The sequence below is a fragment of the Phalacrocorax aristotelis genome, chromosome 3 (genome assembly GCF_949628215.1).
Source record: "Phalacrocorax aristotelis chromosome 3, bGulAri2.1, whole genome shotgun sequence".
NCBI classification, from domain to species: domain Eukaryota; kingdom Metazoa; phylum Chordata; class Aves; order Suliformes; family Phalacrocoracidae; genus Phalacrocorax; species Phalacrocorax aristotelis.
The window spans coordinates 69,307,049-69,334,380 of NC_134278.1; the positions used below are offsets into that span (position 1 = coordinate 69,307,049).

The window sequence follows — 27,332 nt, forward strand, 5'->3', positions numbered from 1 at the left end:
TAGGCGCATGCGCCTTCATGTGGACGCGCCGCGGCAGAGGAGCGGCGCTTCCTTTTCCGGGTTAGCGCCCCCGCTACACCGTAAGGACCCGCAGCGCCGTTGCGGCCGGCTCTCCGGTTTCTTTTTAGTAAAAACAGAGGGAGAAGGAGGAGGAGTGCGAGCGGCCGCGTGGCGCTTCCGCTCCGCTCCTCCCCTGCACCCTGCGCGCACCCGCTTCCCAGCCATGCGGACGGCTTCGGCGCTTGCGCAGCCGGCCGCCGGGCCGCCGCGCCGGGTGCCGTCACTGGGAGCACGCGCGCTGCGGTGGCGGGCCTCGCGCGGGGGGGAGGGGGGGGCGGGGCCGGCGGGTGGAAGCAGGGAGGGGCGGGACGTGCCGGTCTTTAGTGCTGGGAGTTGAAAGATTTTTTTTTTCTTTTAAAATTAGCTAATGGCATTGTTTCCACTCGGGGTTCCTATCTCTGTCTCTGCTTAGGAAAGCAGGTGTTGAGTAATACAAAAAAAATCTTTAATTCTTCTCCAGGGACACTGTAAACCCATTCTGCCTGTATGCGATGCCGTGAATTCAAGCAGATTATCCTTAATGATCCTTTTCTAAAGTAATGACAGATTGACATTGAACAATCACGAGAGGGTTTTATTTTACCTGATGTTTCAGCAAAGCTACAAAACAAGGCTTGCATAAATACATCCTGAGCATATAAGCGCTGTATACAATAGTCAAAATACTGATGTTTAAAGTCTAGCACTCGTGTAATGATTTGTAAATCATGTATCGGTTTACTAACTTAGTAGCATTTTTAATATTCAGCGTGTTAGAATTTATTGCATATACTATAATCATCTTTTCAATGTCTCTAGGAGGAAGGAACAAGAGTTTTGTCTTATGGCTGTCCCAGGAAAGGCGGCAGCTTTCCGTCTGCCTCCCCTGCCAACTGTTGGAGAGATTATCAAACTCTTTCGTCTTAAAGCACAGAAACAGCTTTCCCAAAACTTTCTACTGGATTTGCGATTGACAGGTTAAATATTTTATTCTAATATTTTTAGCTGCTGTAAAACATTTATTCTGGTTTTCTTCAGAATCCAGATTTTAGCTAAGGAGATGATGTTCACATGATGACATCTGTCAAACTAATGGCAGCTTAATGGTAAACCTTTAAAGACTTATTTAAAAGTAGTTTTGGCTTAGAGAAATTGATTTTATTTGTAAATTCCTAGAAAATACGTCTCTTTAAAAATTACAGATTAATTTTTAGGTAGAAACTATATTCCCGTATAAAATACGGGCTATTGATTGAAATGTAAAAATCCAAGCCTTAGCAGTACTTTTACCATCCGGGTACTATTACAGTTTATAAATTCGACTCAAAAATGAGTACTTTTTTCAGATTATTCTGTATCATAGAAAGTACTGTAACTCACTGTGTAGTTTAATTTACTATATACTGTGGTTAGGAGGGTCATTTGTCTCAGTTTCTCAGAAATGTTTTAGCTTTCTTGAACCAGTTACATTGTTCTGAACAATTCAGTTTTCTCCAGCTTCATGTCAGCAATGGGTGACAAAGCTGGCACTGTTGAATCAGTTGTGACTTTCTTTACCGTCCTAGTGGTGGCTGGGTGTTGCAATAATAAATGCAGTGTCAGCTTCATGTAGTGGACAATTTGATTACATTTGAAGATTCAGGCTGATAAAGATTTAGGATGTGAACATGAAACGCAGTTCCACTTCCCAAATGACTACACTCTTACCCTGGAATAAAGATGTCTGCATGCATTTAGTAAAACCTTATTAGTAGACAAGTCTTCCGGTATTTCTGATGTTTATGGCATGTTAAGAAGTTAGGAAGCGAGCAGCATAATTTCTCTCAGCGTTCCTCCCTCCGTGCTTCCTAAGGAACGTTTTGTTTCATTAGCTACATTTTTAATCTTTTTTTTCTGTCCTGAATCAGCTTTCTTTCCTGGCTGTAATGCCTTCCAGTGTTGTATCCTTCCACTTATGGACAGGCATTTTTCCTTATTGTTCAACTGTCCGGCTTTCTATAACTAACAGATGCCTGTATTCCAACTCTTACTTTACTCCAGCTCCTCCCTCATAAAATTGCTCTATACATATTGTAGTCTTGGTAGAGCTTCACTGTATCTTTTCTGCTTCTTAACTTTCCTTGAAACAGAGGTACTGCAGTGAAACACCTTTGTAAGGATAAGTAGTGACACTTCGGGACGTTGAACACAAGTGCTTACTTGCAGGAGGAGAATAGTACTGCTAGTTTACAGATAAGAAATAATACTGTTTTGATTCTGTAATGAACAATGATGTATATTAAAGACATTAAACTGAAAATAGTCTTTTTAAAACGGTTGAGCGTATCTTGCATGAAACAAATCTGAACTCTGTGCAGTCTGGCAGGCATGTGATCATTTAACTGGGATGTGTCACTGTTTGTGTCTGTTCTGAGATAAGCATGCTTGTGCTTTAACAATGAACAATGAGTTTATCTTAGTGAGCTGGATCTTCTGGAGAACAAAGGCTTAGTATGTTCTTTGTGTCTTGCAGACAAGATAGTGAGACAAGCTGGTGAGCTGAAAAATGCCCATGTTTGCGAAGTGGGCCCTGGGCCAGGAGGAATTACCAGATCCATTCTCAGTGCTGGTGTTGAACAACTCCTTTTAATTGAAAAAGATGCCCGATTTATTCCAGGATTGCAGGTACCATCTAGAGAATAGTTTCCATAAACGTATCCACAACAGTGAATAAGAACATTTTAAGAATACAGAAAGGTTCCAGGTGTCTCGTTGAGATCTCAGCATTGCAAATAGGTTTGCTTCTTTGGCTTAAATCAGAGTTATCATTTGCTTGAAGATGAAAATACAGAGTATAACAGTTGTTCTTGCTTTCTCATATGCCTTTTCATTTAAATACCCATTGTCTCTTCAGGACCTGATCCTGCAGTTGAATTAAGGCTGAGGCCTGCCTATTTTTTTCAGGTTGAGATGTTTCAGGTGCTTTAAAGGTCTGTCGATGCAGGTGAAATAGTGGCTTAAAGGCTGAACATAATGTCTTTCGATCTTATTTTTCACTGTAATCCCAATAATTATGTTTTAAAGCTTATAAAATTGTGGGTGTATATATTCAGTTAATATAGTTCACTGTGGATTAACAACCAGATACAGAAGAATAAAGCAAGTATTTATCTTACAGTTAAAAAACCCTGCCTCTTAAACTTTGGTTCCTTTCTTTTGAAGTTGGTATAAGTTCATAAGTCATTGTGGCATTTTTCAAATAACATCTTGTGTTGCTAGCAAGTTTCCACATTTATGGGATTTGGCTGCATAAATCTAGCAAGAAAAACAGAGTCCAAAATCTCTTGAGATTTGACTGTTTTCTTGTGCCTCTGCAACCTCAAATCATAGCAATTCAAAGGGCTTTCCTTATTGCCCTGTGTCTTCTGTGGTAAATCAGCAGTGAAAATTAATAGGTAGTTCACGTGAGAGCTGGTCCTGTCTCTTTGTAGGACAATAATAATGTAAGATACCGATGAAACCGTGCATATCCTTAAACCTGAATATGCACCTAACTATGTCTTGTAGGGTTAAACATTGATAATTTACAGTATGTCACCTTTACCTTACGAAGTATGAAAACTTTGTTTTCACTTGTCTTGAGTGGTGGCAAATCTGCATTTTTGTTTTAGATTTTAGGAACTGTTTTGGGACTGGAGAGATTTGAGATTAAATTATACTTTCTTTAGTTAACAGAGTTTTTTAAGTACTGAGACAATTTTTCTGATCTTCCAAAATGCAGCCACTACAACAGATTTCTATGAATAAAAGTACACTTTGCAGGGTCTATAATGAGCTTTTGGTATGTAATTATCTTTACTATTCAAGTGAATTAATGCTAGTCATTATTTTTAATTAGCATACTCCTCACAGTAGAAATAAATATGTCTGAATGAGGTTATTAAATATAAAGTTGCTATAACTCTGTAACAGTAGATGGGAATGAACAAGAAATATGTTGCATCCATTAGTGTTAAATCTGGTATTTTTTTCCCCTCCAAATAAGATGACACATAACAGAATGAGTCTTTCTTTAGTGATAATGTGGGTTGTAATACTTTTTTTTTTTTCTTGTTTCCCATTAAAAGCTCTATCAAAAACAAATGCTTATAAAAGGGTTGAGATTTGAATAACAGAAAATGTCAGAGATTAAAATAACAATTGGGGACTGTTACTTAAAAATGTCTCTTTAGATACTTATAAACTCACTGATATAAAGCATACAGCATTTTTCATTAGCTGTTTTTCAGGCTGTGGTCTCTATCACAAAACTGAAGTTAGGATCCTCTTTACTGCAAAACCAAAATATAGTGAAGAACATATGTGTACAGACTAGCAGTTTACACAAGCTGAGAGTCTGTCTGTTGTGTCTCACTCTTAAAGAATCACAACCTCCCTGTGCCATATGCCCTGATAGTTGTTAGCCTGGAAAGATTTATGAGGAGAGAAGGGGGCCTCTCAGCCAGAGAATCAATCTAATATAGAATTCTTCCAGGAATGCCATTTCATTTTGTAAACTATGCCCTTTATGGCTTTTTTGTGCCCTTTTGGTTCTGTGTGAAGAACAAGAGGATCTGTATGATGGAGAATCACTTGGCTCGTGTGCTTGGTGCACAAGGGCTCCTGGAACTGTGTTGGCTGCACACATTGGCCTTAAAATGGAGAAAGTTTCAGTGGGTTGCTGAGTCTTTATTTCAAATTAGAAATACACAACTGTAACTTTCTGCTCACAGATTAAATGCAGCTCTCAATTATGTTATACTAAAAAACCCCCAAACTCCTCTTGACAGGAAAACTATTATTTAAAAAATTACAACATATGTTAATAATCCATTTTTATGTAGGCAGCTGTCTGCTTCCTCTTATACTATTTTGTAACTTTATTGATCTTACATTATCTTTCATCCTGCTTTAGTATTTATAGCAGCTTCAAAGAAAGATTTGACAAATCATGGCAGATTAGTGAATTTGTATGCCATATAATTGCTAATGTAATGCTAAAAAATCCATTAAGTGGTTTGAGGTGGAGGTTAGATTTATTTTTTCTGTTTGGAAATAATTGCACTTTTAAAACCTGTAGGAACACTTAGGTTTTAGTTGAGATTCTTTTTTTTAATTCTCTATACAAAATTTAGCTGGTTTGATAGTGTAAAAAAAAAGAACTTTTACTCAAAAAAAAAAAAAAAAAATTCGTGCAAACATTTTCAAACGGTATGAGAAGGCTGATTGTGTCCCTAAGCATATAAATACTATTCAGACTGAAGATGGAACCAACAATGTTGAGCAGTTTGTTTCAGCAGTTAAACCACTAGCATTTAACTGTTTATGGATTTGGATTTCTGTGCAGAAGCAAAATTGTTCTTTAAGCCATTTTTCATTACTCTGATTTATGAACAATAAATATCCCCAAAAGTCATCTTTGTACAAGTTGACTTTGCATTTGAATTGTGCTATTTGTGCATAGTTTCATACTGTAAGAGAAAGATTAGGATAACCTGAGAAAACTTAACTAATTTGATTTTGTAAACTGACACCAGAAATGAAAGAATTGGTCATCAAATTACAGCTGGTTCTGAGTTTGCATTTCAGCCTTTATTAAATACTAGATAAGCTGCAGAGGTGGACAACAGAGTGGATTTCGTAATGTCTAAAAAGAAACAAATTTTTGAGATTTTTCTCTGCTACTACTCCTTTCCTCATTTGTGAGAACTCCTTGGTTTATAATGGTGAGAGTTCAGATCGCTACAGGGAGTATTAAGAGAATCTTTTCCCCCCCTTTTTATGTAAGATTAAAAATGACCGAATATTTCTGCAGCCTTGTATTACGTATGGCTAAAATTGGATAACAGACCCTACAGCTGCAGGGAGTCAGGAGAAACAATATGAGCCTTGTTTCCATAGGTAATGGATCTAAAAACTTTGCAAAACCTGCTGCTTGCATTATTACTTAAATCAGGTGGAGTCCTGTTAGTGGCCCCGGGGTTTGTTAATTATGGTTGTTGAAAAGGCTCTTAGCAGTCTTTTCAGATTTAAATTCCCTATTAAGAATTCTACAGCTGTGAATAGTAAGCATTTACAGAATGACACGTTAAACTTTTTTGTCAGTATTTGCTTTTTGAAAGTAAATACTAATAGTGTGCTCAGTTTTACCTGCTATTGTGGGTTTTTTTGTATATTGAAGATAAATACATAGCAATGATTTCATTCCTGCTGTGACTGAAACTGGAAATCAGTTTGGTTAAAATTCACTGTGAATTCTGCTTGCTTGATTACAAACAGATGTTATCCAAAGCAGCTCCAGGAAAAGTGCGCATTGTTCATGGAGATATCCTGACATATAAGATGGACAAGGCTTTCCCAAAGCACTTAAAAAAGAACTGGGAGGACGGTTAGTATTTGGATTTGATTTATTTCATTTTTAAGGCTTCTGAATTAGTCCAAAGTGTGGTAATATAGTTGGAATTCACTCAGTGCAGGTGTTACTCCCCTATAGTATGTTGTGAAGGTAAGAAGAGAGAGATAAGCTAAATTTCTTCCTTTCTTGAAGGAAACAGAGAATCATCTTCCTCTTGTAAAACAAAACAGTGGCATTTGTGTGACATTCACCTTAGTCAATGTTGAGGAGCTTTGCCGTTATTAACCTTAGGGTGTCCTGACTCTTGGAAAGTATAAAAGCAAATCAAACAGTATACTTTCTTCCCAGCTGCTTCTTCTTGAAGAAGCCAGAAGCCACCACTGCTGTCATGCCACTGAAGACGTTTCTGTAACTTGCTTTGAAACTTTTAGGAAATTTACCCTTAAAAATTTACTTTTCTCAGTGCCTTGGTTTCAGCTGGATATTTTTGGCAAAAATAGAATCTAATTAGAGATTTGGGACTTTTTTTTTTTCCAAATCTGAGGTTATTCTAGGACTCTCTTTCACGTCCCTTTTAAAACATGTAATATTGTTAGATAAATCAGAGATGGCCTTCCAGGCCCCTTTTTCAAACTTCTTAATTTAAGGTAGAGTCACTGTATGCAGTGCCTGAAGAACAGTAAACTGCTTTCTGACCTAAGACACAAAACACCCTGCGGCATTACGTTCACCTTGAAAAATTCCATGTCATATTTGCCTCATTGCAAAAGGTAAGTGCTTCACAAAACAAAACTCTGAGCAAATGCGTCTATGAAGGTGTAGTGCAGTTTTTAAAAATTTACCTGTCTTGAGCATGCAAGTCATTGTTGTCTTTGAAGGTAACTAATTAGAGGTAACATATACTTTTTTCGGTATTATTGCCATATGAAAATCTGAAAGGCTGGTGGGTTTCAGAAAGACACTTAGCCATCTCTGATAACACCTGTAATACCACAAATATACCAGAAATAGCACAGCCTAAAAGGTGCATAATAAAGTGTGCTAGAAAACCAGCTTGAATTTGACATTATCATCTCTTATTCATGTTATTTAATGCTGTAGCATCTAAAAAACAACACACTTGTTTTTGTTTTGTCCATGTCTATCGCCCTCCTGCTTAGACATGAGGATCCCTGCTAATGCAGTGCCTGCTTTGTGTTACGCAACACATATATACTGATACGATACATAATTGAACAGTTCGTATCGCTTCTTATGGCTAAGTCTTGTACTTGCTCTAAGACCTTCTGATTTCAGAGGACTCTATACGGAATGAGAGCTCTGTCTATGTTGAGTTAGGAGATTATTTTGGGGATTTTGAAGACTCAGTAAAATCCTCCTGGGAGGAACATGTTGGACACAAGGATGAGTGTGGCTATTTACTCTGTACCTAATAGTTAGTTTAAAATCATGGAAACACTTGTGGTTTTGCTGTTGTTACGGTTTTGCTATTCTGGAGTAGCTCAGCTGAAATTTACTGATCAGCTGAAAATCAGCTGAAAGCTACTGATTTATTCAAATGTAAATGAGAACCAAACCTAACCACTTTTTTTCATCTAATTACCGAGAATAGTTACACAGTTTTGTCAGTGTAAGACAAGTATAAATGGAAAGGCATAATTTTGGTGTGGCATGATGAAAACTGTTTTCATATTTTAAGTCTAGGTTTATATGCACGTATCTGTCTTTCTTACATGTTCTTTCATGGCAAAATCTTATCCAAAACTTTTAGAGAGTTGTTTTTCTCCCATCAAATGTTAACAGAGCCGCCAGATATACATATCATTGGGAATCTGCCATTCAGTGTTTCAACTCCGCTAATCATCAAATGGCTTGAGAATGTTTCCAAAAAGGATGGACCTTTTATTTATGGCAGGACACAGATGACGTTGACTTTTCAGAAGGAAGTTGCAGAGGTAAGACATTAGCGTTTTCCCAAAATTTTACAGATGCTGAAATGAACAAAAAATCGTTTAAATGCAATCTTTTGTTTAAAAGTAAAAAACCAATATTATTTGGCTTTAAAAAGAGGAAAGAGTTGGTTCAAGTTTTAGTTTGTGTGGCTGCAAATTATAAATTCTAATATTGAGTTAATAATCTGCTCTGATCCTTCCGTTACACAGAAATTTTTTTATTTATTTCTTATGGAGGGATATATTTCCTTGAGGTACTTAATCTGTTCTCTTCTGAAGTGTAATTTCTTTGACATGAATAGATTCCACAGCATAGACACCTTCCTTGAAATAAGGAAAAATAGAAGGTTATCGTTATTTCCAGTTGTGATTAAACACTTAAAATACAGGGAGTGTTTGTCAAGACCATGGAAACTGACTCTGGCTTTTCTGAATGAGACTTGATACCAGAATTGTTAATGGACTGCTGCCTGTCTTGTGTGTATAAAAAGACACGATCTGAGTTCTGGCACAGCAAGTCCAAGAGCAAACTGAGATTTTGCTTTGTCTCAATAGTTAGATTCTCAAAGAAGGCCAAACTGATCTGCTGTGTAATAGTGTTAATTCTAGAACAGTTGATACTAGGTTGACTCACTTCACAATGCTTTCAGACTTAACAGTTTATTTCTGTTGCCGTTGCATGAAACATACCATAGCATAGTGGCTGGAAGACTTTTTGCTTTGTATTTATGAAAGCAATATGGCTTCTTATGAACATCTCACTTGCTTTAAAAAAAAAAGAAAGTAATTGCACATCAGTCTGAAAACTGAATTTCCATCTAATTACTCCAGTGTTTCTAAATATCTGGTTTTCTGTGTGCAACCTAAATGTGTGTGTTGTTTTAATTTTACTTTGAAAGATTAAAAAGCCTAATAGGAAAACTTTACTGTGTTTCTTTCAGTACGTAAATTACTAATAATCATATATGCAAGTGCATGTCTGCTGTCATTTTTTGGGGCCATAGAAAACAATATTAATGCTGTCATTACTCTAGCCCCTCAATCAAGATTCAAGACAAGTACTGAAGTATTTCCAGTAGGTGGCTCTAGAGAACACCAGGGACAAACATTTAGTATGAAATAAACAAGATTTTTTAATTCAGTTCTGAGCACATGCAGTTTCAGGCATTAAAAAAATCCAGATCTGTTTTCCAGGAGGACTTCATGTCGTTTGAGATTAGGTCTTGTTGCAAAATATGGCTAATGGACTATGATGTAAAATGCAAAGTGATGATCGGTAAGGTGCAAGGTTTTGTGACAGCAGTGAAAAAAATTGGCCTAGCACTGAGTGAGAGCATAAATATGCGCTGTACTTTTTATAGCTGCAACCAGCTGCATATGCCGTTCGTGACATGCAGATTAGGGTGCTTCTGTACCCAGCATAGCTCAATGAGATGCAAAATACCATGGGCTCTTTAAGTTCCTTGTACTAGAAACACTAGGAAATTGAGTGTGTTGTTCAAGGTCATGCAATGAATTGGGGTTAACTGTTGTTGAGTTCACACTCTGGGATATCTTGATTCATGTTCTTCCATCTATTTAAACACAGGTCTTCCACCAAAGACAAAATTGTTCATAGTTTCTGGTTTGCGTTTCCATAATTGATTTGACACCATAAAAAAAACCTGTTTGAGAGAGACTATTTTGTTTTAGGATTAGGAGAAAGGATGATAATCAAAGTCTGTGTCTCTTTTCTGGGCCTCTGGAGTCGCTTAAGTTAGCCATTATAATTTGGCATATACAGGCATATTCAGTGCTAGGAAATAGAGAACAGTGAAATGCAGAAAATAAGTTGCTACTGATCTTTGATGTATCTGTGGAATCATATTCTTAAAAGGAAAATGTCTGATACTCAAAAGTTTGTCCTCACTGGATATTTCTAAGAGCCTAAATATCAAAATCTCAGTGTATGTGCCATAAACTCAGCATAAAGGTAAGATGCTGTCACGTTAATGGAGCCAGTGCTTTATAATCAATTAGGATAATGTGATGTTAACAGTAAGAAAGCAACATGCTGTGTTATTTGTGGCCAAGCTCCTTTTTGCTAGTATAAGAGATAGAGGATACTTTTGCCTTTTTGCTGGTGGTGGTTTCCTGCTTTTCTGTTTGCTTGCGGCACAGCTACGTTGGCATGGGTTAATGCCAGTATAGGCCTATTACTACAGACCACTCTGTTCTGATATCATTTGATTACATTGGTTAAAACTGTTGATGAGAACTAGTGGTTATGTTATATACTGAAATCTGAGACCTATTTGGGAGGGTAAGGCCAGATAGTCACAGCAGTAAAAATGACACATTGATGTGTCAAGCAGATAATTTTGTCTCTCTGTAGTTTAAATTTGTAAAATTGTTACTTACTTTGTGGATAAGAATTTTCTGGGTACTTCCTGGCCCACTTCCATTAAAATGAGTCACATTTCAGTTTAAATAGAAGATATTTGCCAGCCTCTAATTTTGAGTAAAACTGGGCAGAGAGAGTAGTTCGCCTGAAATGCTCTGCCAACATGATCTGCAGGCTGGGAGGTGGGGTGCTAAACTGTTAGATATCAAGAAGACAGGCATGTTAGAATAGCAGAATACTTAATCATTTTGTATCTAACACTGCTGTCTGTTTAGAACACTAGGCAAAAGGTGCTAATTAAGTGGAAAATCTTTAAGATTTTTGAGCAGCAAACAGAAGAAAAATTACCATACGTTTTCATAAGTGATATAGGTTAAATATAAATACTTAAGTTCTAAAAAAGTTGTTTTGCAGGAAGTGGCTTGTGTACTAAAATGTGTTTAATATTCCTTTATATGGTCAGCTTTGATGGTCTAATTCTTCGTGTAGGTTAATTCCTGTGACAGGTTTTGCAAATTCATTGATCATGGGGTTGTAATATGCATTTATGAAAAGCACGATTGTATGGTATAGCTTCCTGAAGAACAAAACAAATAGTTGTTCCTGAGGTAGTCACTGAGAGTGGCTGATATTGAGCAGCATTAGAAGAGATGTCAAGCCTTGACTGTGTTCCAGGTTAGACTTCAGAATCTTGGTTTTGCTTCATGCCTTGCCAAAATTTTAATAGCTGATGCAAAAATGTTACCTTGGTTAGCTGAACTCCAGTATTTTTTACTTAGTGTAATTTCAGGTTGCTATCCATATTTTAAAAGTAGGAAAAGAGAAAAATTTTAGAACTGAGGGGGAAAAACCTACAAAAATAGGTCAGGTTACAGAAGTATGGGGGCAAACTTTAGTGGGGCCTGTTGCAATAGGACAAGGAGTAATGGTTTTAAACTAAAAGAGAATAGGTTTACACTGGATATAAGGAAGAAATTTTTTATGATGAGGGTGGTGAAACACTGGCCCCGGTTGCCCAGAGAGGTGGTAGATGCCCCATCCCTGGAAACATTCAAGGTCAGGCTGGACCAGGGCTCTGAGCAACCTGATCTAGTTGAAGATGTCCCTGCTCACTGCAGGGGGGTTGGACTAGTTGATCTTTAAAGGTCCCTCCCAACCCAAACCATTTTGTGGTTCTATTCTATGAGTATATTCTCAGCATATTTGTGTGCCTTGAGCAGTGCCATACACAGGTATGTTCCTGCTGATGTGGTTGAAGTGGTTTAAGGTGTTGCTACCCAGAGGTGGATGTTATCTCTTCTGTAGCTGAGAAGCAGGAGCTAACTACCTGAGACTTGTTAGATTGTGTTTGTGGGAAGTAAAGACTGGCTTGTTTGAATTGGCATTGGAAGGACTACAAGCATTGCCACTAGGTCTGTTTCATTTCCACTGTAGAGGTTAAGGAAGTGCATATCTGATTACATTGTTAGACTTTGCAGCCTGTTTTGTTTCCAGAGAATAATGATGATGGTGGATAGATTTATTTTTTTTTTTAATAGGTTTCCTCTGAAACACTAATGAAGGTGGCTTTAAATGCTGATGTAGGCAAAAAGAATCACTGAGCTTTCTTTTGAAATTTCATTGAAAAGTATATTATTTGCTCTAGGTGATACTGAAACTGCCTTTCAGGAGAGGTGTTTAAAAAAAAATTAAAACTTCAGCAATAGGTTTAATTTTATTTTTTCAGGGACAGTTTTAATAAGCATGACAGCATTTCATGAGTAGGCCTTTCATCTGAAGTTACATGATGTACAGATGTTACCAGATACACAAAATTGTTTTCATCTTTTATTTTTATTAAGGTAGTGGTAAATAAGAACAGGAATCTTCAAAATTTTATTTCTGTGTAATGTCTTTTACCATTTGAGGCTTGTTTTATTGAGTGCTTTTTTACATTTAAATCTTGTTTGTGCTAGCAAAACACACAGAACATGTTTGTTGCCAGGTCACGAAAGTGTAGAAAACCTCTGTCTAGGATACTTTTTTGATAATCTTTGTAAGAAATTTCTTGGGAAAAGCAGAGAATTACTAAATTGAGCTTTAAGTATTAAGTGCTCTTACTGTTAGGTATTCTGAATTTAGGTAAAGTAGATCCAGCTTCCTTGTATATATTGTAAGCATAGACTGGTTAATAATGAAGAAATCTTGGGTTCTGATTTTGAGTTTATGGAGCTTTGCTTCATATTGAAGGAGAAAATATAGTAATATTTGATACAGAAACAGTGGAAGGAAAGGATGTGAGAATACTGTCAGCTGGTGTTATGTTTGTTTTGAATCCTGCAGTCAGAATAGTTTTAGATTTCTCTTTTGCCCATGCAAAATTCTTCTGACATTCATTAAATTCTGCAGAAGTTCAAGAAGCTCCTTTTCATGTGCATTTGATTGCAGGACTGACGTTGTAAATTAGCATGGGGTCTTCGTGATCTGCTGCTACACTGGAGGAGGAGAATTCTAGGTGAACTAGAATATTCTTAACATCTTTTTTTTTAATTGTATTTGCCTTTGGTTATACTGAAAATCAAGCTTTAATGAAACTGACCACTTGGTCAATTCAGTTCCACTGATTCACATGTTTTGATTCTCCAACAGAGGCTTATAGCTAATCCAGGAGCTAAGCAACGTAGCAGACTGTCTGTCATGGCTCAGCATCTCTGCACTGTTGAGAACTGTTTCATAATCCCAGGTCAAGCCTTTGTTCCAAAGCCAGATGTAAGTTTTGATGTATTTCTTTGTGTTTTTTTGTTCATATGTCAGTCAAGCAATATATCTGATTTTGAGTAAGGAACACAGTTGGGTGCCCTAGTTCAATAACTCCATACTATGAAGTGGTGTGATGTGATATTCCTGTAAACGAAGCATACTTGCTTCAAGAAGATGCTTTTATTTTTGGTTCCTCAGAATTTGTCTTTGACCTTCAAGCCCAGCTGCAAGATCAGTGTACTTCTTTGGGTGTTTCTGGAGAGGGAGATTAGGATTTAATGACAGGATAATCTGCTAGGATTGTAGCATCTTTGGAAGGCCTGCTGTTCTATGGTTTGCATTTATAAACAGTTTGGTGATTGTGCCTACAAAATTTGATGGGTCTTTTGAAAGACCCCGATAAATAAAAGCTTTTCATTTGTCATCTTTGTCAAAGATCTCTAATTTTACCACGTCTATAATCTTTGTTTCACCTTACTCATCTTTAGCATATGTAACTCCCTCCTATTCCATCTAGCACTTTGTCACCTACATCCCACTGCCTGTTTAAAAAAGTAACAATCGTTTCTCCCTCCTGTCTGCTCTTTAGTGAGCAGAGAACAGTCTCTTTGCTGTCCTCTTATCTACTGGCACTGTTTTTTATTAATAGCCATTATGATTACAGGAATCAAGAATTACTGAATGAAATTGCATTTTGAACAAGAAGAATGCATGTAGAAATTTACTGTTCTGTTTCAGAAATGAACTTGCAGTTTCTAAAAGTCCCTCTTAAATTGGTTGGTTCAGCTCATAAATACAGCTCCCTTTCCCCTTATCATAGTCTTGTCTCTTGGTCTTTTTGCTTTCAGGCTTATCCCTTGAGAAACTTTGGGAGGTCATTCTCTCTCTTTTAACACAATGAATTTTAAGGCCTCTATCTGGATATTTCTGATGAAGACTTAAAATTCTGTTAGTATTTTTTGAGCAAGTAACTGTTCAAACACGTCAAATTATTAGTCATGACAGCAGTCGGTTGTGAAGAAGAATGACCATGCCTAAGACATCTTATTTTTTGCTTTGTGTTTTTTGATGGTGGGTGTTTTCTTCCTGTCTCCTAGCTGAATGAAATATAATTTCAGGATGTCATAGCACTGTTAAATAAGTGAAATAGTGTTCAGTAAGGCCAAAATTCCAGTTCTGTAGTGGTGGATACAACTTGAGGGCATAGTAGAGCTCAAAAGTCTTGTGCAGTCTCTGTCTCAGAATTGGGAAGCTAAAACTGATGTTCCCGTTTTCCTGTACTGAAAAGGCCACAGTTGACTGAGAGGTAACACGAGTTGTGAAAAATGTCTTAGTATAATCAAATCCTACAGTCAGTTGATGCTCTGTTGAATGAAGAAGGCAGTACCACTAAAGGAGAGCATATTTTTATTCAATATATTGCTTATATTGCAAAAGCAGAAAGTACAAATTTTTCACACAGACCTGGCAACTGTTTTCGCTATACTTTGTTTTCTTCTAACTCCTGTTGTAGATTCATCTTCTGTATTGTCCCTGTTCTTTTAGCGGTAGACTGACTTGTAGTTTTAGGTATTACCATTCCTGATAAAATCTTTGTTTTCTTGGAAAGCTCTTGCACCATATTGTGAATGAAGTGGCTCAGTGCTTGATTTTTGTTGCACAGGTAAGCAAAGAAGTTCAGGTACTTCTATATAAAGTTCTAGGAAGAAAAATTTGCTGCTTATGTAACCAATGAATACTTCATTTTACTCATAGTATGCAATTATTACCTTTTTCTTATGCCCTCCTGGAAAAACACTTTTGGTTCTTATTTTACAAATGTTAGTTTTAGTTGACATACCCAGCAATGATCATGGCTTAGTGTCATCTCAAACCCCTTATTAAAGGTGGAGATGCATGTTTTTGGGCATGAGTTGTTTACATCATTTGCGCAATGAAGGAATCTTACTCCCAACAATACCTGTGAATGTTGAGATGTAGAAGACTTGGTTTAGGGAATGGAATGGTGCTACATAGCATTGTGGCTAAGCAAAGAAAATTTGGCTTTTTGGTTATAGTTAAGTGCCTGCAGTACTGAGTAACTGCTGATACTAGCATTAGGAGTAGTACAAAACAAGTTCCTTGATGAATACATAGGAAGCTCAAAATGGCTACATAACAGCAGTAATACAAACAAGATGTAACTCCATTCTATGTATATTAGAATAGACTCTTTACATTTTAGATGCGTAAGACATTTCAGTTTCTCCGATGCTATAACAGAAGTTCTTACTTTTTCCAACAAACTATACATATAACGTTAAGGCCCCTTCATACTGTTTCAGTGAATTTCAGGCTAATAATATGGGAAATGAAGGTTGTATATAAGTGTGCAAAATAAATAGCAGTTAGTTTCATTGAAAGATTCATCCAGCATTATCATATTCCTAAATTTAAAGGTCTGTATCATCCCCTTTTCATTCCCTTACCCATGCTATAGCAAATTAACATCAGTTTGATTCTCATTTAGGGAAGCATTTAGATGAAACCTACTCTGCCCATGACCAATACAAAACAACAACTCTGTGTTGAATGAAAAGGTTAAAGGATCTAAGATTATTAATCAAAGCAAGGGGGTTACGAAAATCAATTTAAATGAAGAGCTACCTTTTCATCGCAATTGTATATTACGTTTTACAGTAAGAGAATACATGGGAGTGGGCCTGAAACAGACCCTACTGGAATAATTAGAGAGACAAGGTTCTTTTAGAAGGCCAGAAATGTAGAAGGCAATAAATGGTAGCTGTATTATTTGAGCTGGTAAAAGTTACTTTGAGCAAGTGTAAGCCAGAACGCTTCCAGGTTTTTCTGGAACGTAGCTATTTAGTTTGTATCCTGTGTGTTACAGTTTGCAGGTGTTTTCATAGTCATGGTTACGTTTCTGTTGTTGTATTGCTCCTCAATTGTAACATTCATTGTGCAGTGATAGATGAGTAGCAATTGCTGAATGCCCAGTAGACATTTCTTAAACAATAATAAATTGAACCCACAGCAGGTGGCAGTTTGGGGCAGAGGAGCCATTTTTGGCAAAATCTGAATGGTACAGCTGATTCTTCAGCCTGGTACGCAGAATATACAATGCAGCTAAGGTTTGGAGCTATAGGGATTTTTTTGTGTTTTTTTTGTTTGGGGGGTTGTGTGTGTATGTGTGTCTGTTACTTAAAAAACATTGAATTGGGCTTCTTGAACAGAGGGTGTTTTGGTTTTTCTTTTTTTTCTTTGCATCATAATTAAAGATAAAAAAGTAAAATACACTATGAAACATTATATATTATTGATAGCTTGATTTGCTACATCAAAACCAATTAGTTTTTAAGCATCTTTGCTGTAACAAGCCATCAGTACATTAATTGTACTGTCAGTTATGTTTTAAAATAGTTCCTTTTTCTTCACTAAATGTTACTTGGAAAGTCAAAAAGAATGGTTTGAAAAATCAACAAAAAAAGTACTCTTGAGGCAGACTTAAGCATTGCTTCCTACTTCATTCTTTTTGTGGATGCCGCTATAAATTAAATACCTTGCCTGAACATAACTGCAATCTGGATGTAAGACAAGTTAAGGGCTATGTTACACATTCTTTGAAATAAACTACATTTAGCACAAAAAAGCCTCAATGGACAGAAATAACTGTATTTACACATAGTCCTTCAGGTCATAACCTGCATTGCTCTCCTGCTCTGTAGATGGGAACTGGTGCTGCTTTGAAGGGTATATCCATGCTCCGTGCTGCTTTTTCAAACAGGAAGTGCAGAAGATCACACCTGCGATAAGCAGAAGCCCTGCTGAAATGAATCCTGTATAAACCGCTCCTCCTGGTTCATGTTTACTGCTCTCAGGAATGGTCTGGTCCAGAAAATTTGAAATAATTTCTCTCATGTGCCAGGATGTTGGTACTAATCCACAGATTCCTGCAATAATGAAGCAGACTCCTCCAGCAAAACAAGCGTGACTTTTGCTGTCAGGGTCCCCTCCTAACTTTGTGCATTTCATTCCAACTGTAGTGATGCAGATCCCAAAGGCTGACAGGATACAAGACAGTACCATGGTGGTCCGTGCAGCCTGGATGTAGATGGGGAGAGAGAGAATGGAGTATTTCAGGGTGCAGCTAAACATCCCAGTGCTGTACCAGGTGCAGTCCATCCAAAGTCCTTGCATCTGTGTTATAGCTGTTATGATATTTGAACCGACATCTGCATTTACCTTCCAGTTTGGTAGCAAAGTGGCTGTGATATCTCCAAAAACACCAAACAAAGCCAGAATAAAAGCAAAGAACTGCAGACTTGCTGATGCCATGATGATTATCTGCTGTCACCTTTTGTCTGCCCGTTTCTCTCTTGTAAATGAGAGTAACCGGTTGGTAGCTTCGTAGCCAAGGCTGTAGCCTTCTGTGTAATAGCGAGGAAGGGGGAGGAGGCGAAGTGCGAGGGGGAAAGAAAAAGAAATCAGCAAACAAAAAAAGCTTGCATTTAAAATCAGAGCTATCTGAATGAATATCTGAACATGACCCTGCAGCAGATGAGAGCAGCTGAGCAGCTGTACACAAGGTACTTGAACATAAATGATGGTGAACGGACAGTGTTTTAGAATTGCTTGTAAGAAGGAGCTGCTGCCTTTTCATACATGATTGCAAGCCGACAAGCAAAACTTATTTTACTGGAGTTGTTTTTGGTAATGATATACAGATTGCAGGCTTACTAGACAAATACACATTGTAAATGGAACATTAGAAACTTGCAGATCAGAAGTCATTGTGAAAAATGCTGTGGCAGGAAATATATTGTACTTTTCAAGTATCTTCAAGTGTGTCAGCTCCTGTTGACTATTTTATAACAATGAACTTCTGATAAGATCATCTTTTGTTTAAAGTATGGTTAAAGATAACCCTTTATTTAAGTTATTTAAATATTGTCTGTTCTTTTGTTTAATAACTGTTGGAAAATTCCATATTTTTGAAAGAGAATAAGATTGAATTTGTTTTTTTGCAGTATTTTCACAATTAAGTCATGAGACTTTTCTAAATCAAGATTATATTTTCAGTCAGTCCTTGATTTAGAGCAGTAGTATTGAGCAAGACATAAGAGTGAATATCTGCTTTTGTCTATAAAATAAAATACTGGTTTTACCACTGATATGGAACAACTCAGTTGTGTAAGTGCATTTTTTTTAATCAGTCACTTACTTGTCTGAAATAATTTGCAAATTTGACATGAAGTGGCAATTTTAAAAATTCATTAAAAAACCTCCCTGCGATTCTTGCACAAAGAGTCAAATTTCATTTGGCAGATGAGAACATTTTAGGCAGTACGGTAACTGTGCACCTGGGAAGACAGAACTGTTGCTGATAACGTCAGCTGGACTGTTGGGATAGCAGATGAAGAAAAATGGTTTGAAACCTCTGTAACAAGGATTAGAAATGGTGCCCAGCCGTTTGAGTGGGGCTGTATAATGGGTAGGTTTGTCTTTTATCAGAGCAATAGAGAAAGGGTGGTTGTCCGTCTGGATTGTGCTTTCTAAGACATTCTATCGAAATGTGAACAATAATATTAAAATTGGTCTTTAGCAGTAGAACTGTTTTGAAAAGCCATAATAATAGGGGATAAAGTTGAAGTAAGTGGAACACAATACCTGCAGCATTGTACTCATATTTCAATTCATTATACATAAGACAACAAGGTCTTGATCAATACGTATTCTTTCAGTCTTTACTGGCACCACATAACAAGTAATCCTCTAATTTATATATTGTACTTAGGTCAGGTAATTGTTCAAGGATGTGCGAACTCTGTCCAGTGTGTGTGTGTATATATACATTAAAAATGCTTATAGTTAAGGTGAGAATGTTAACACTACTCATTTTTAAAATCTTATTTCAAAGACCTGCCTATTTCCAAATCCTTTCAGTTTTTTAGACTGTTGCTTTGGCAAATACATACCATTTGCTTTATCAGGCCCATAGGAATGATGGCTTAACTTCCTTTTACAGAAGGTACTGACGTGTCTGCATGGCTCAAAACTGATTCAAAAGCATATTCTGGAACACCTTATTAGGATCTGAGCCTTTTTCATTGCTTCTTTTTTAAAATTTCAGCATATACAAACATGCAGACATAAACACAAACCACTGCAAATGGTAGCCATACATTACATTTAATGGGATGAACTAAATTAAAGGCATGATAAATTCAAGTATAAGCACTGCAAGAGTAATAAAAAATACAGTTATGTTTCATTCTTGTTTGCATAGCACTTACTGCTGGGTGTGAGGTCTGAGATGTTTTCTTCACTGTAGATGACCTGGATAAACGCAGTTTCTCTTGAATGGAACTCTCCCTGCTCATAAAAAACTCTATCGGCATGTATTAACAAAATTTCTTGGAATGTTGGGGTTTTTTTCTCTTTTCTACAGCAAGTGCATTACTGCTGTTTGTTCCCTCTCTTAGTTCCATCTACCCGAGAATAAAGGAGTACTTTGTTTAATGAGTTTTGTTTGACAAACACTCAGTAAGGGAAAGCAAAGAGATTATGGAGAAAAACACAAGGAGACTTTTAGTCCTAAATACATAATGATATCCAGGCTCTGTGATGAAAACTGTGAATAATGATTAAAAGGAGTAAAATCCGGAGAATCCAGAAACTGTAGAGTTGTGGACTGGGGGGAGGGGAGCTGTGAGGGGGACGGGTAGGATTCATTTAAGTTGAACTGAGAACCAGAGCCAGAGGGTGTTGTTTGTGGGTTGTTGGGGGCTTTTTCATCACAGATAATCTTATTAAGAGTCTAAAGTTCCTAGGAAAGATCTATGCAATTTATTTTAATGTGTAATTGGAACAGCAGGACATTTCTATTCAACTACAGGTTTTGCTTATCTCTTCTTGATAGCCTTAGCCTTCTGTAGGTCATCCTGTAACTTGCTGCCTTTGCATGAGTCTGTGTAAAAGAATGAAGGAATAAAGCTACTAATAAGGCTTATATGGTAACTGCAGCACATGGGAGAAGTGCCCTCGACAAGTTGGTGTGTGAAATCAAGAAGTTAGGAGGAAAGTCTTGCTGATTGCAGCAGTGATACACCCATAGGTCCTGTACCTGACTTTTGGTTTCCTGTGATCCTGTTTGTGAGCCTGCTGTGAATGGAGTTCAATTACAGGAATTAGATTATTGCTGTTAGCACAGAGGCGCAGTTATTTCTGCTGGAAGTGAACCAAAATGGAACCCTCACATCAGAACAAAATCACTGCGAGGTACACATATCTGGTGTGAGACCTAACATTTGTCTGTAGTAGACAGACACGCTGGTACTGAGCACTTGGTTGGTGAAAGCGCTGCCTTAGAATTTTCTTAGCAGGGTCTCAAGCAGCCTGTTTTAATGAAGTTGTAATATGTTCTGCTTAGGTTTGGGTTCCCTATGAGTAAATTACAGCTTGAAAAAGACTATGTGGGTTTGCTTTTAATGCAGCCCTGTTGCAAGAGACATGTATTGCCCATCGTAAGACCTTTATTGTCAACAGTTGGTAAAAATTGTCTTGTTTCAGCTTATTCTGGGTGTTGATTTCATCAGCAAGGCAGCGGACTTCTCTGAATTAAATTGTGCTCTGTCATGTGTTCCTCCTACCCTGCTAGAACATAAACCTTCATTGTGCTCATACACTAAAACAGCAAGGGGTGAATAATTGCTGTACTATTGATGGTTTAGTATATATCAGTTGAATAATTTTCATATTCATTATTTTGTAAGAATTGAGTATTATTTTGTAAATATTTCTAATGTGGGGGGAAGAAAATGTTACTAATAAAATTATCTGCAAATTAACTTGTATATTTTAGGTGCTGTTGTGTAGTCTGTATTGGTTTTCATAATTCTACTCTCTATTTTATGCATGCTAAAAAGGTTAGGGAAAAATAGCATGTATAATTTTTAAAGGAGTGGCCAATTACAAGTGAAAAGCTTTCCCCTGTATCTGTTGCTATGGTAACCAGGCAGCTTTCCTGGGGTCCAAAGAAAACAGCGTCTATAATGGAACAAATGCTGAAAAGTGCTGTGTTTTGTTTCAGAAGCAGAAATTATTGCCCACTGGCCTTGAGATTGCAAATTGAGCTGTTTTTCTCTTAAACTGTACACTGCCTCTAGATTGTGTTCTTTTTTGTTTTCCTTCAGACATTTTTGTTAAAGATGCAGCTCCGGCTCCCAGGGAGCCCTTACATCTCCCTTATAAGCAGTTCTGCAAAACTGAGGCAACTGTGAGATCACAAATGGTCTCTGGTGGTTTTCTTATCCCTAATTTTTTTGGAGAAATATCTCAGTTTATTTCTTGACAAAAATGTAGGTAAACATTTATGTGTGCAAATAAGCCCTTAGTATTTCTGTGCAAGGAGCTGGTTGGTTGTGTGCAGTACGTATTTGCCCTGTCCAAAAAGATAAACTTTTCTGACACTGAATGTGGACGCAAGTTTTTGCTGCCTTCCTGTGGTCTTCCTGACAGGTAGCAACAACCTGTGGCGAGGGTAGAATCTACCAACACATGAGAAATTCATAAATTGCTCTGGAAAATACATTTACGTGCATTTCACTGCAGATTACATGTGTCAAGTTTTCTTTGTCACCCATTTTTAATTAAGTTCTTGTGTCTTTACATTTTAGTAATTGAAGTATTTTATCTGTCTTATTGACTCTAGCTTTCAGAAAAGGTGGAAAAGTAGAGAAGACACACTATCTGTAAACATATACTTGAGACCAGCAGTGCTAATACTGGAAACTTGCTGTGGTTTTTTTCATCAGCACCATTAATCAGAATTTTCTTTCCTTTCTCTGGCCAGTATTTTTGTTCAGCTTCATAAGTTCTGTCTACATGAAAAACTTACGTTGTTTGAATTTCATTGTTTCTCTTGAAAGCAAATACAGTACATCTGCTGTTGAAGCAGTCGTACTGGGTAGAAGTACTTGACAGCTGACGTGTTCCCACTGGAAGTACAACATGGACGGATGGCACCTTTGTGCCAGAAGAGTATGTCCACATCAGAGCTTACTACGCTTTAACTGATTTTGAAAAACCCCACAAACTTAGAGCAGTTTTGGTTAGACCAGTAGAAAAAACCCTCTCGTTTTTTGAAGTTTTTTTGGGGTTTCTCAAACAGTTGGTGCACTGAGAGTGTGCTTGGAACAGAAGCTGTTCTTAGGTCTGTATCTTTTATTTCAGTCAGAACAAGCACATCTTCAATTTAATGTCAGAAAGAAGCTGTTCTATGAATGCCAGTATTGACTTTCAGATGGATGGTTGTCCATCATATTAGCAGATTTTTTTTTTTAAGAAGAGACTGAGTATTTTTAAAAGTCTGGCACTTAAAAATGTTGTAGCCATTCAGTACCAGTACTTGTACAAATTCTTAATGTGCACCTCCACAGAAATTTTTCATTTTTATTATTGTTAATGTCTGATTTGGAAGATGAACTGCTTTATTAGATATTGTCCAGACCTGGATTTTGACCCTAGCCTCTATTTTGTAATACAGAAGTCTGAATACAGGGCACTTCTGTGTAATACAGAATCTATATAATTGCGTGACATATTTTATGTGTTTTATATGTATATATGTGTACACTGAAGGAATGATGTTACTTAATTCTGTTTTCAGACACAGGGAAAGTGAACCAAGCTGATTTTAGAACTCAAAGAATAAAACAAGCTTGAAAGAGATGTGTGCAGAAGCATTCAGATATAATTTTGGGTGAACTGTGATACACAGTGTAAATACAGAGTTGTATGGTCACTTAAACTGAACGCAAATTTATATTTCTACCTACCATTCCTTTAAATAGACTAGAATTTTAAAATCTTAATATGTTGAAAAGTAATTCCTTGGCTTACATTTTAGAAAAGCCCTAGAGCAACAGAAACCATATAGGGAATGAGTTTGATTTCTAATTATAATACCAATTTTCTCTGGTTGCCCTTCAGCCTGTATATTGAATATTGTCTAATTTGTGTATCATGTCAGAATTGTCTTGTGGAAGGATCTGAAGAAAGAAGTGCTAATTACTTCACAGATTACATGGAAGTTGTTCTAGATGGAGGAAGTGCCATGGGGAAAATTGTACTAGTAGTAATGGTATCTGAACTAATTGGAAATATGTAGATAACTAAGACAGACTAATATTCTGTAAGCCCTCGAAAGTTAAGCCAAATCTTTATATTCAAATACTGCGACGTTAGTCACTGCACGACCGTGTTACCTGCCACAATAACGTCTTCCTGTGCTCTGCTTGTTTCCTGATGTCTAAGTGGTTAACTTAGAAATAATGTGTCTCGGAGGAATGTATCTACTCAAATTTGTCTTTCTTTTCTTTCTAGGTGGATGTGGCTGTGGTGCATTTCACTCCATTGGTGCAACCAAAGATAGAGCAGCCGTTTGAGCTAGTAGAAAAAGTGGTTCGAAGTGCATTTCAGTTTAGAAGAAAATACTGCTTCCGCGGGATCGAGTAAGGATCGTTAATGAAAATTCTTAAGATACCGTTTCTGTAATACATCAGCTACTAAATCAGTTGAGAAACACTTGTAGCTATGCATTTGATTTTATTCCTCCCTTTTTCAATTTGTCATCATAGTTCATCAGATCTTTCCATTTCAGAATGGTTTCTGGACACAACACTATGAGATGAATCTCTTTCTGCTGTAATGATGTAATAATTACTGTGCATTAGAGCAGTTGAAGCTGTTAAAATTCGTAGGATAAATTGGTTTCCAGTAGTTTGTCTGTCTCGGGATCAACAAAAAAAAAAAAAGGCACCAACCACAAAAACTACAGCATTTGTTAGTTGGGTTAAAAAATGAAAGTCTCAACATTCAGAACCAAAGGTGGCAGTGTGAGGAGGGAAGACGTCATCTGTGGGAAATTTTACTTATTTGGGAATAATGTCAAAAGGTCAAATTCTTGTTTCTGTACTTGCCCTTTTATGGACTTCTTACTGACTTTAAAAATCCCCATGTCTTACTTGTGGGAACTTACTAGGTTCTCTAACTGATGTAAGAAACCTGCAGTCTTTTCACCAAGGATTCTGTTAAAACTCTAGCATGGCCACAGGTCTGACTTGGTGTGGGGAAAACCCAGCGTTTGGCATTGTAGAATGTGTGACGGAACTGCGGTTAGGACTAGAGGCACGCTGCTGCGGCTTGGCCTAGCTGAAATTTGCCGAGTATGCTTTTGGGCTCTGATGCAGTCTGGAATAAGGGTGGATGCCACCCTACTGAACTACAAGCCTTACATGTCACTATTTTAAAGGTGAACATAGAATTTTGCCTCTAGTTCTGCTTTTTCTGCTTGAAACAGTGAATGTCATTGATGTCTGGGATGCAGACATTGGATCTGGAATGAGTACCGATTTGCCTGTGTTAAGTTTTGAGCATGCATTTGGAGGTGGTTAGAAAAGATGAGGTATCCGAACTCTAGATCGATTTGTATTTGATTTACAGGGTGCTGGGGGGGGGGTGTGAAAGACCAGTTTCAGTTGACAATGTATGCAGAAGGCATGCGCAGTCAGCTTATCTACATTACGTAGAATATTTTTGCCAAAGTTTACACTATGTAATCTCAAATTGCTAATAACTGCTCTACATTCTTTTGAGGCAAGGAGGGGGAATCTGAACTTTTGGACGTCACATATCCCTAGCAGCTGCCCTAGCAGGCAGCTAAGAAACACAATCCTCTTAGTCTTCAGCTGACCTGAAAAAATAGCAAATTTTGATGTAAAACAAGGCTATTAAGTTCATTATAAGGTATCTAGCTCCCTGTCTATTGTATATAATGTATAAAACCAGGGTAGTAGTATCAGTTTACATCTGTGTGCAAATTCTGGGATCTGGGAGAGACATGGCATATAAGATGAAGCTAAGTCCATGAAACAAAATATTGTAGTTCAAGTTGCTCTTCATGGACACTTATAAGATGGTTTATAGCCTCTATATAAAAGGTCATTAACATTTTTGGCTCCAGGTGTGTCTTTTAACTACCAAATCAAAGGGGAGAATAACTTGAAGAGGGAAATCAAAATAAAGCTTGATCTAGTTTAACCTTGCTAACTTAAATGCTGAACTAATGGGGGCATTTTTGACCAAGGCCTTGAGTAGCACACACTTCAAACCAGGTTGTTCCCAGAAGGTCAATCCTTCCCTTATCATTTTATACCCTGTCTTAACTTTGTATTCTGCCTGCCCAACAAGAGCCATCACTTACTTCTACAAAGCCTTTTGACTAGGTTGTCCAGCCAGCCTGCAAAACACAGCTGGGGGATGGGGGGTTCCTATATTAGATGCACAGCATTTTTAGGTCTTTGTCATACATACATACATGAGGCAGATCACTTGAAAATTGAGACATGCAGATCAACCATGTGCAAATTTTCTGCCTTCCTGACCCGTTGCAGACTCAAGAACTACTGCTAAGAAGAGCTAGTCCTTTCAATAGTTCACACTTTGTAGTATGCATTTTTGTGAGACATTAAAAGTCATTTGAATACTATTCATTAAAATCTGGGGAACTTATGAGAGAGAGAGGTGCTAATGCATCTGGCCACAGAGTAAATGAATTGATATGACCATGAACAGTGACAGAGCTGAAAACAAAATCTAGACCTCCCGGCACATTCTCCAAATTCTAAATATTAAAAACTGAATGATAATTAACTACTCTTTCTCCTTCTTGGCTTTTTTCCTGGCATTGGAATTACAGTATTAATGACAAGCGATAAGAATATCTTTCCCATTGGAATGAAACACTTAGCCTGAAAGAAAGTCATATGGTTTGGCTCTGATGTGTTCTGCACAGTTTAAGCTGTTGTTGCTAAGTAAGAGGCTAATGCTAAGAAGGCTCTGTGCCCATATCCATACCCAAAGCTCTTTTTAATGTTAGCAAACATCAACATGCATGTGTTTAATGTACAATGTATGTATATGCTTTCCTGTGTTGTCATAATTTGCATTTGCCCTTATACATTTCCATTTGCTTAGCTAATGAACTATATTAAGAGCGCCAGAGCTAAAACAATGATATACTTAACATTGCTTTACTATTAAGTAAATTCCCAAGAGGATCCTCTTACTCTTAATGGAACTGAATTGTCTGTCTGAATTGTTTTAATTTGTTTGTCTTCTTCCTGCACCTTTTAGGACCTTGTTTCCTGAAAGCGGACGTTTGAAAAGAACAGAACAGCTGATGATGACAGCAAATGTTGATCCAACTCTGCGTCCTTTTCAGCTCTCCATGTCACAATTTAGAAATCTGTGCAATACATACAGGAAAATGTGCGATGAAGACCCAAGCCTTTTTGTGTACAACCACAGAGAAGAACTAAAGCAAAAGAAGGCGGTGAGGAATTCAGTTCAAAGTACCAGTCAGCCTGAAGAGACTGAAGAGAAAAATCAGCTGTAATTGCAACAGGCTAATTTCTTTATTAGTTTTAACTCGTTGGTCTAGAGACGCTGATCCAATAAAAGGAGGTTTATATATTCCTACATCTGTGCACGTATGGAAGAATTACTTTTGAGAAAGTGGTGGAGAGAGAGGGCTTTCCCATTTTATTTATTTGTTCCACTCAGCTGCAGACAAAAGTGAAAAGACAGTCCAGTTACAAGGTGCCTAAAGGTTCTTGTTACTTCAGGGCCATGGCTAGGACACATACCGGGAACAAGGTATGTTGTGAGACAGGTAATTAAGTCGGCATACTTCTGAAATAACTGAGTTTTGTACGGCTGAAAGTGCATTACTGAAACGTAAGAAAAAATACTTTTCGTACTTCAGCATGTAAGACAGTGCTTGGATTTT

At 37.3% G+C, this 27,332-nt stretch overlaps 2 protein-coding genes across 5 annotated transcripts; one reads left to right on the plus strand and one right to left on the minus strand.

The window, feature by feature from the left end:
- On the plus strand, positions 1-27,022 carry TFB1M (transcription factor B1, mitochondrial). Of its 4 annotated transcripts, none has more exons than XM_075087891.1 (8): positions 1-60; positions 859-1,016; positions 2,552-2,703; positions 6,337-6,445; positions 8,216-8,367; positions 13,376-13,495; positions 23,867-23,994; positions 26,678-27,022. In XM_075087891.1, the coding sequence occupies exons 1-8, from the start codon at positions 8-10 to the stop codon at positions 26,937-26,939; spliced, it is 1,134 nt and encodes a 377-aa protein (XP_074943992.1). In that variant the 5' UTR covers positions 1-7; the 3' UTR covers positions 26,940-27,022. The 4 variants fall into 4 exon arrangements, with proteins under 4 accessions (XP_074943992.1, XP_074943993.1, XP_074943995.1 ...); XM_075087892.1 differs by having other exon boundaries at positions 8-80; XM_075087894.1 differs by lacking the exon at positions 1-60 and adding an exon at positions 180-274.
- On the minus strand, positions 16,625-17,818 carry CLDN20 (claudin 20). Its single transcript, XM_075087895.1, has one exon. The coding sequence runs from the start codon at positions 17,816-17,818 to the stop codon at positions 17,159-17,161; it is 660 nt and encodes a 219-aa protein (XP_074943996.1). The 3' UTR covers positions 16,625-17,158.
- Positions 27,023-27,332: the final 310 nt, after the last annotated feature.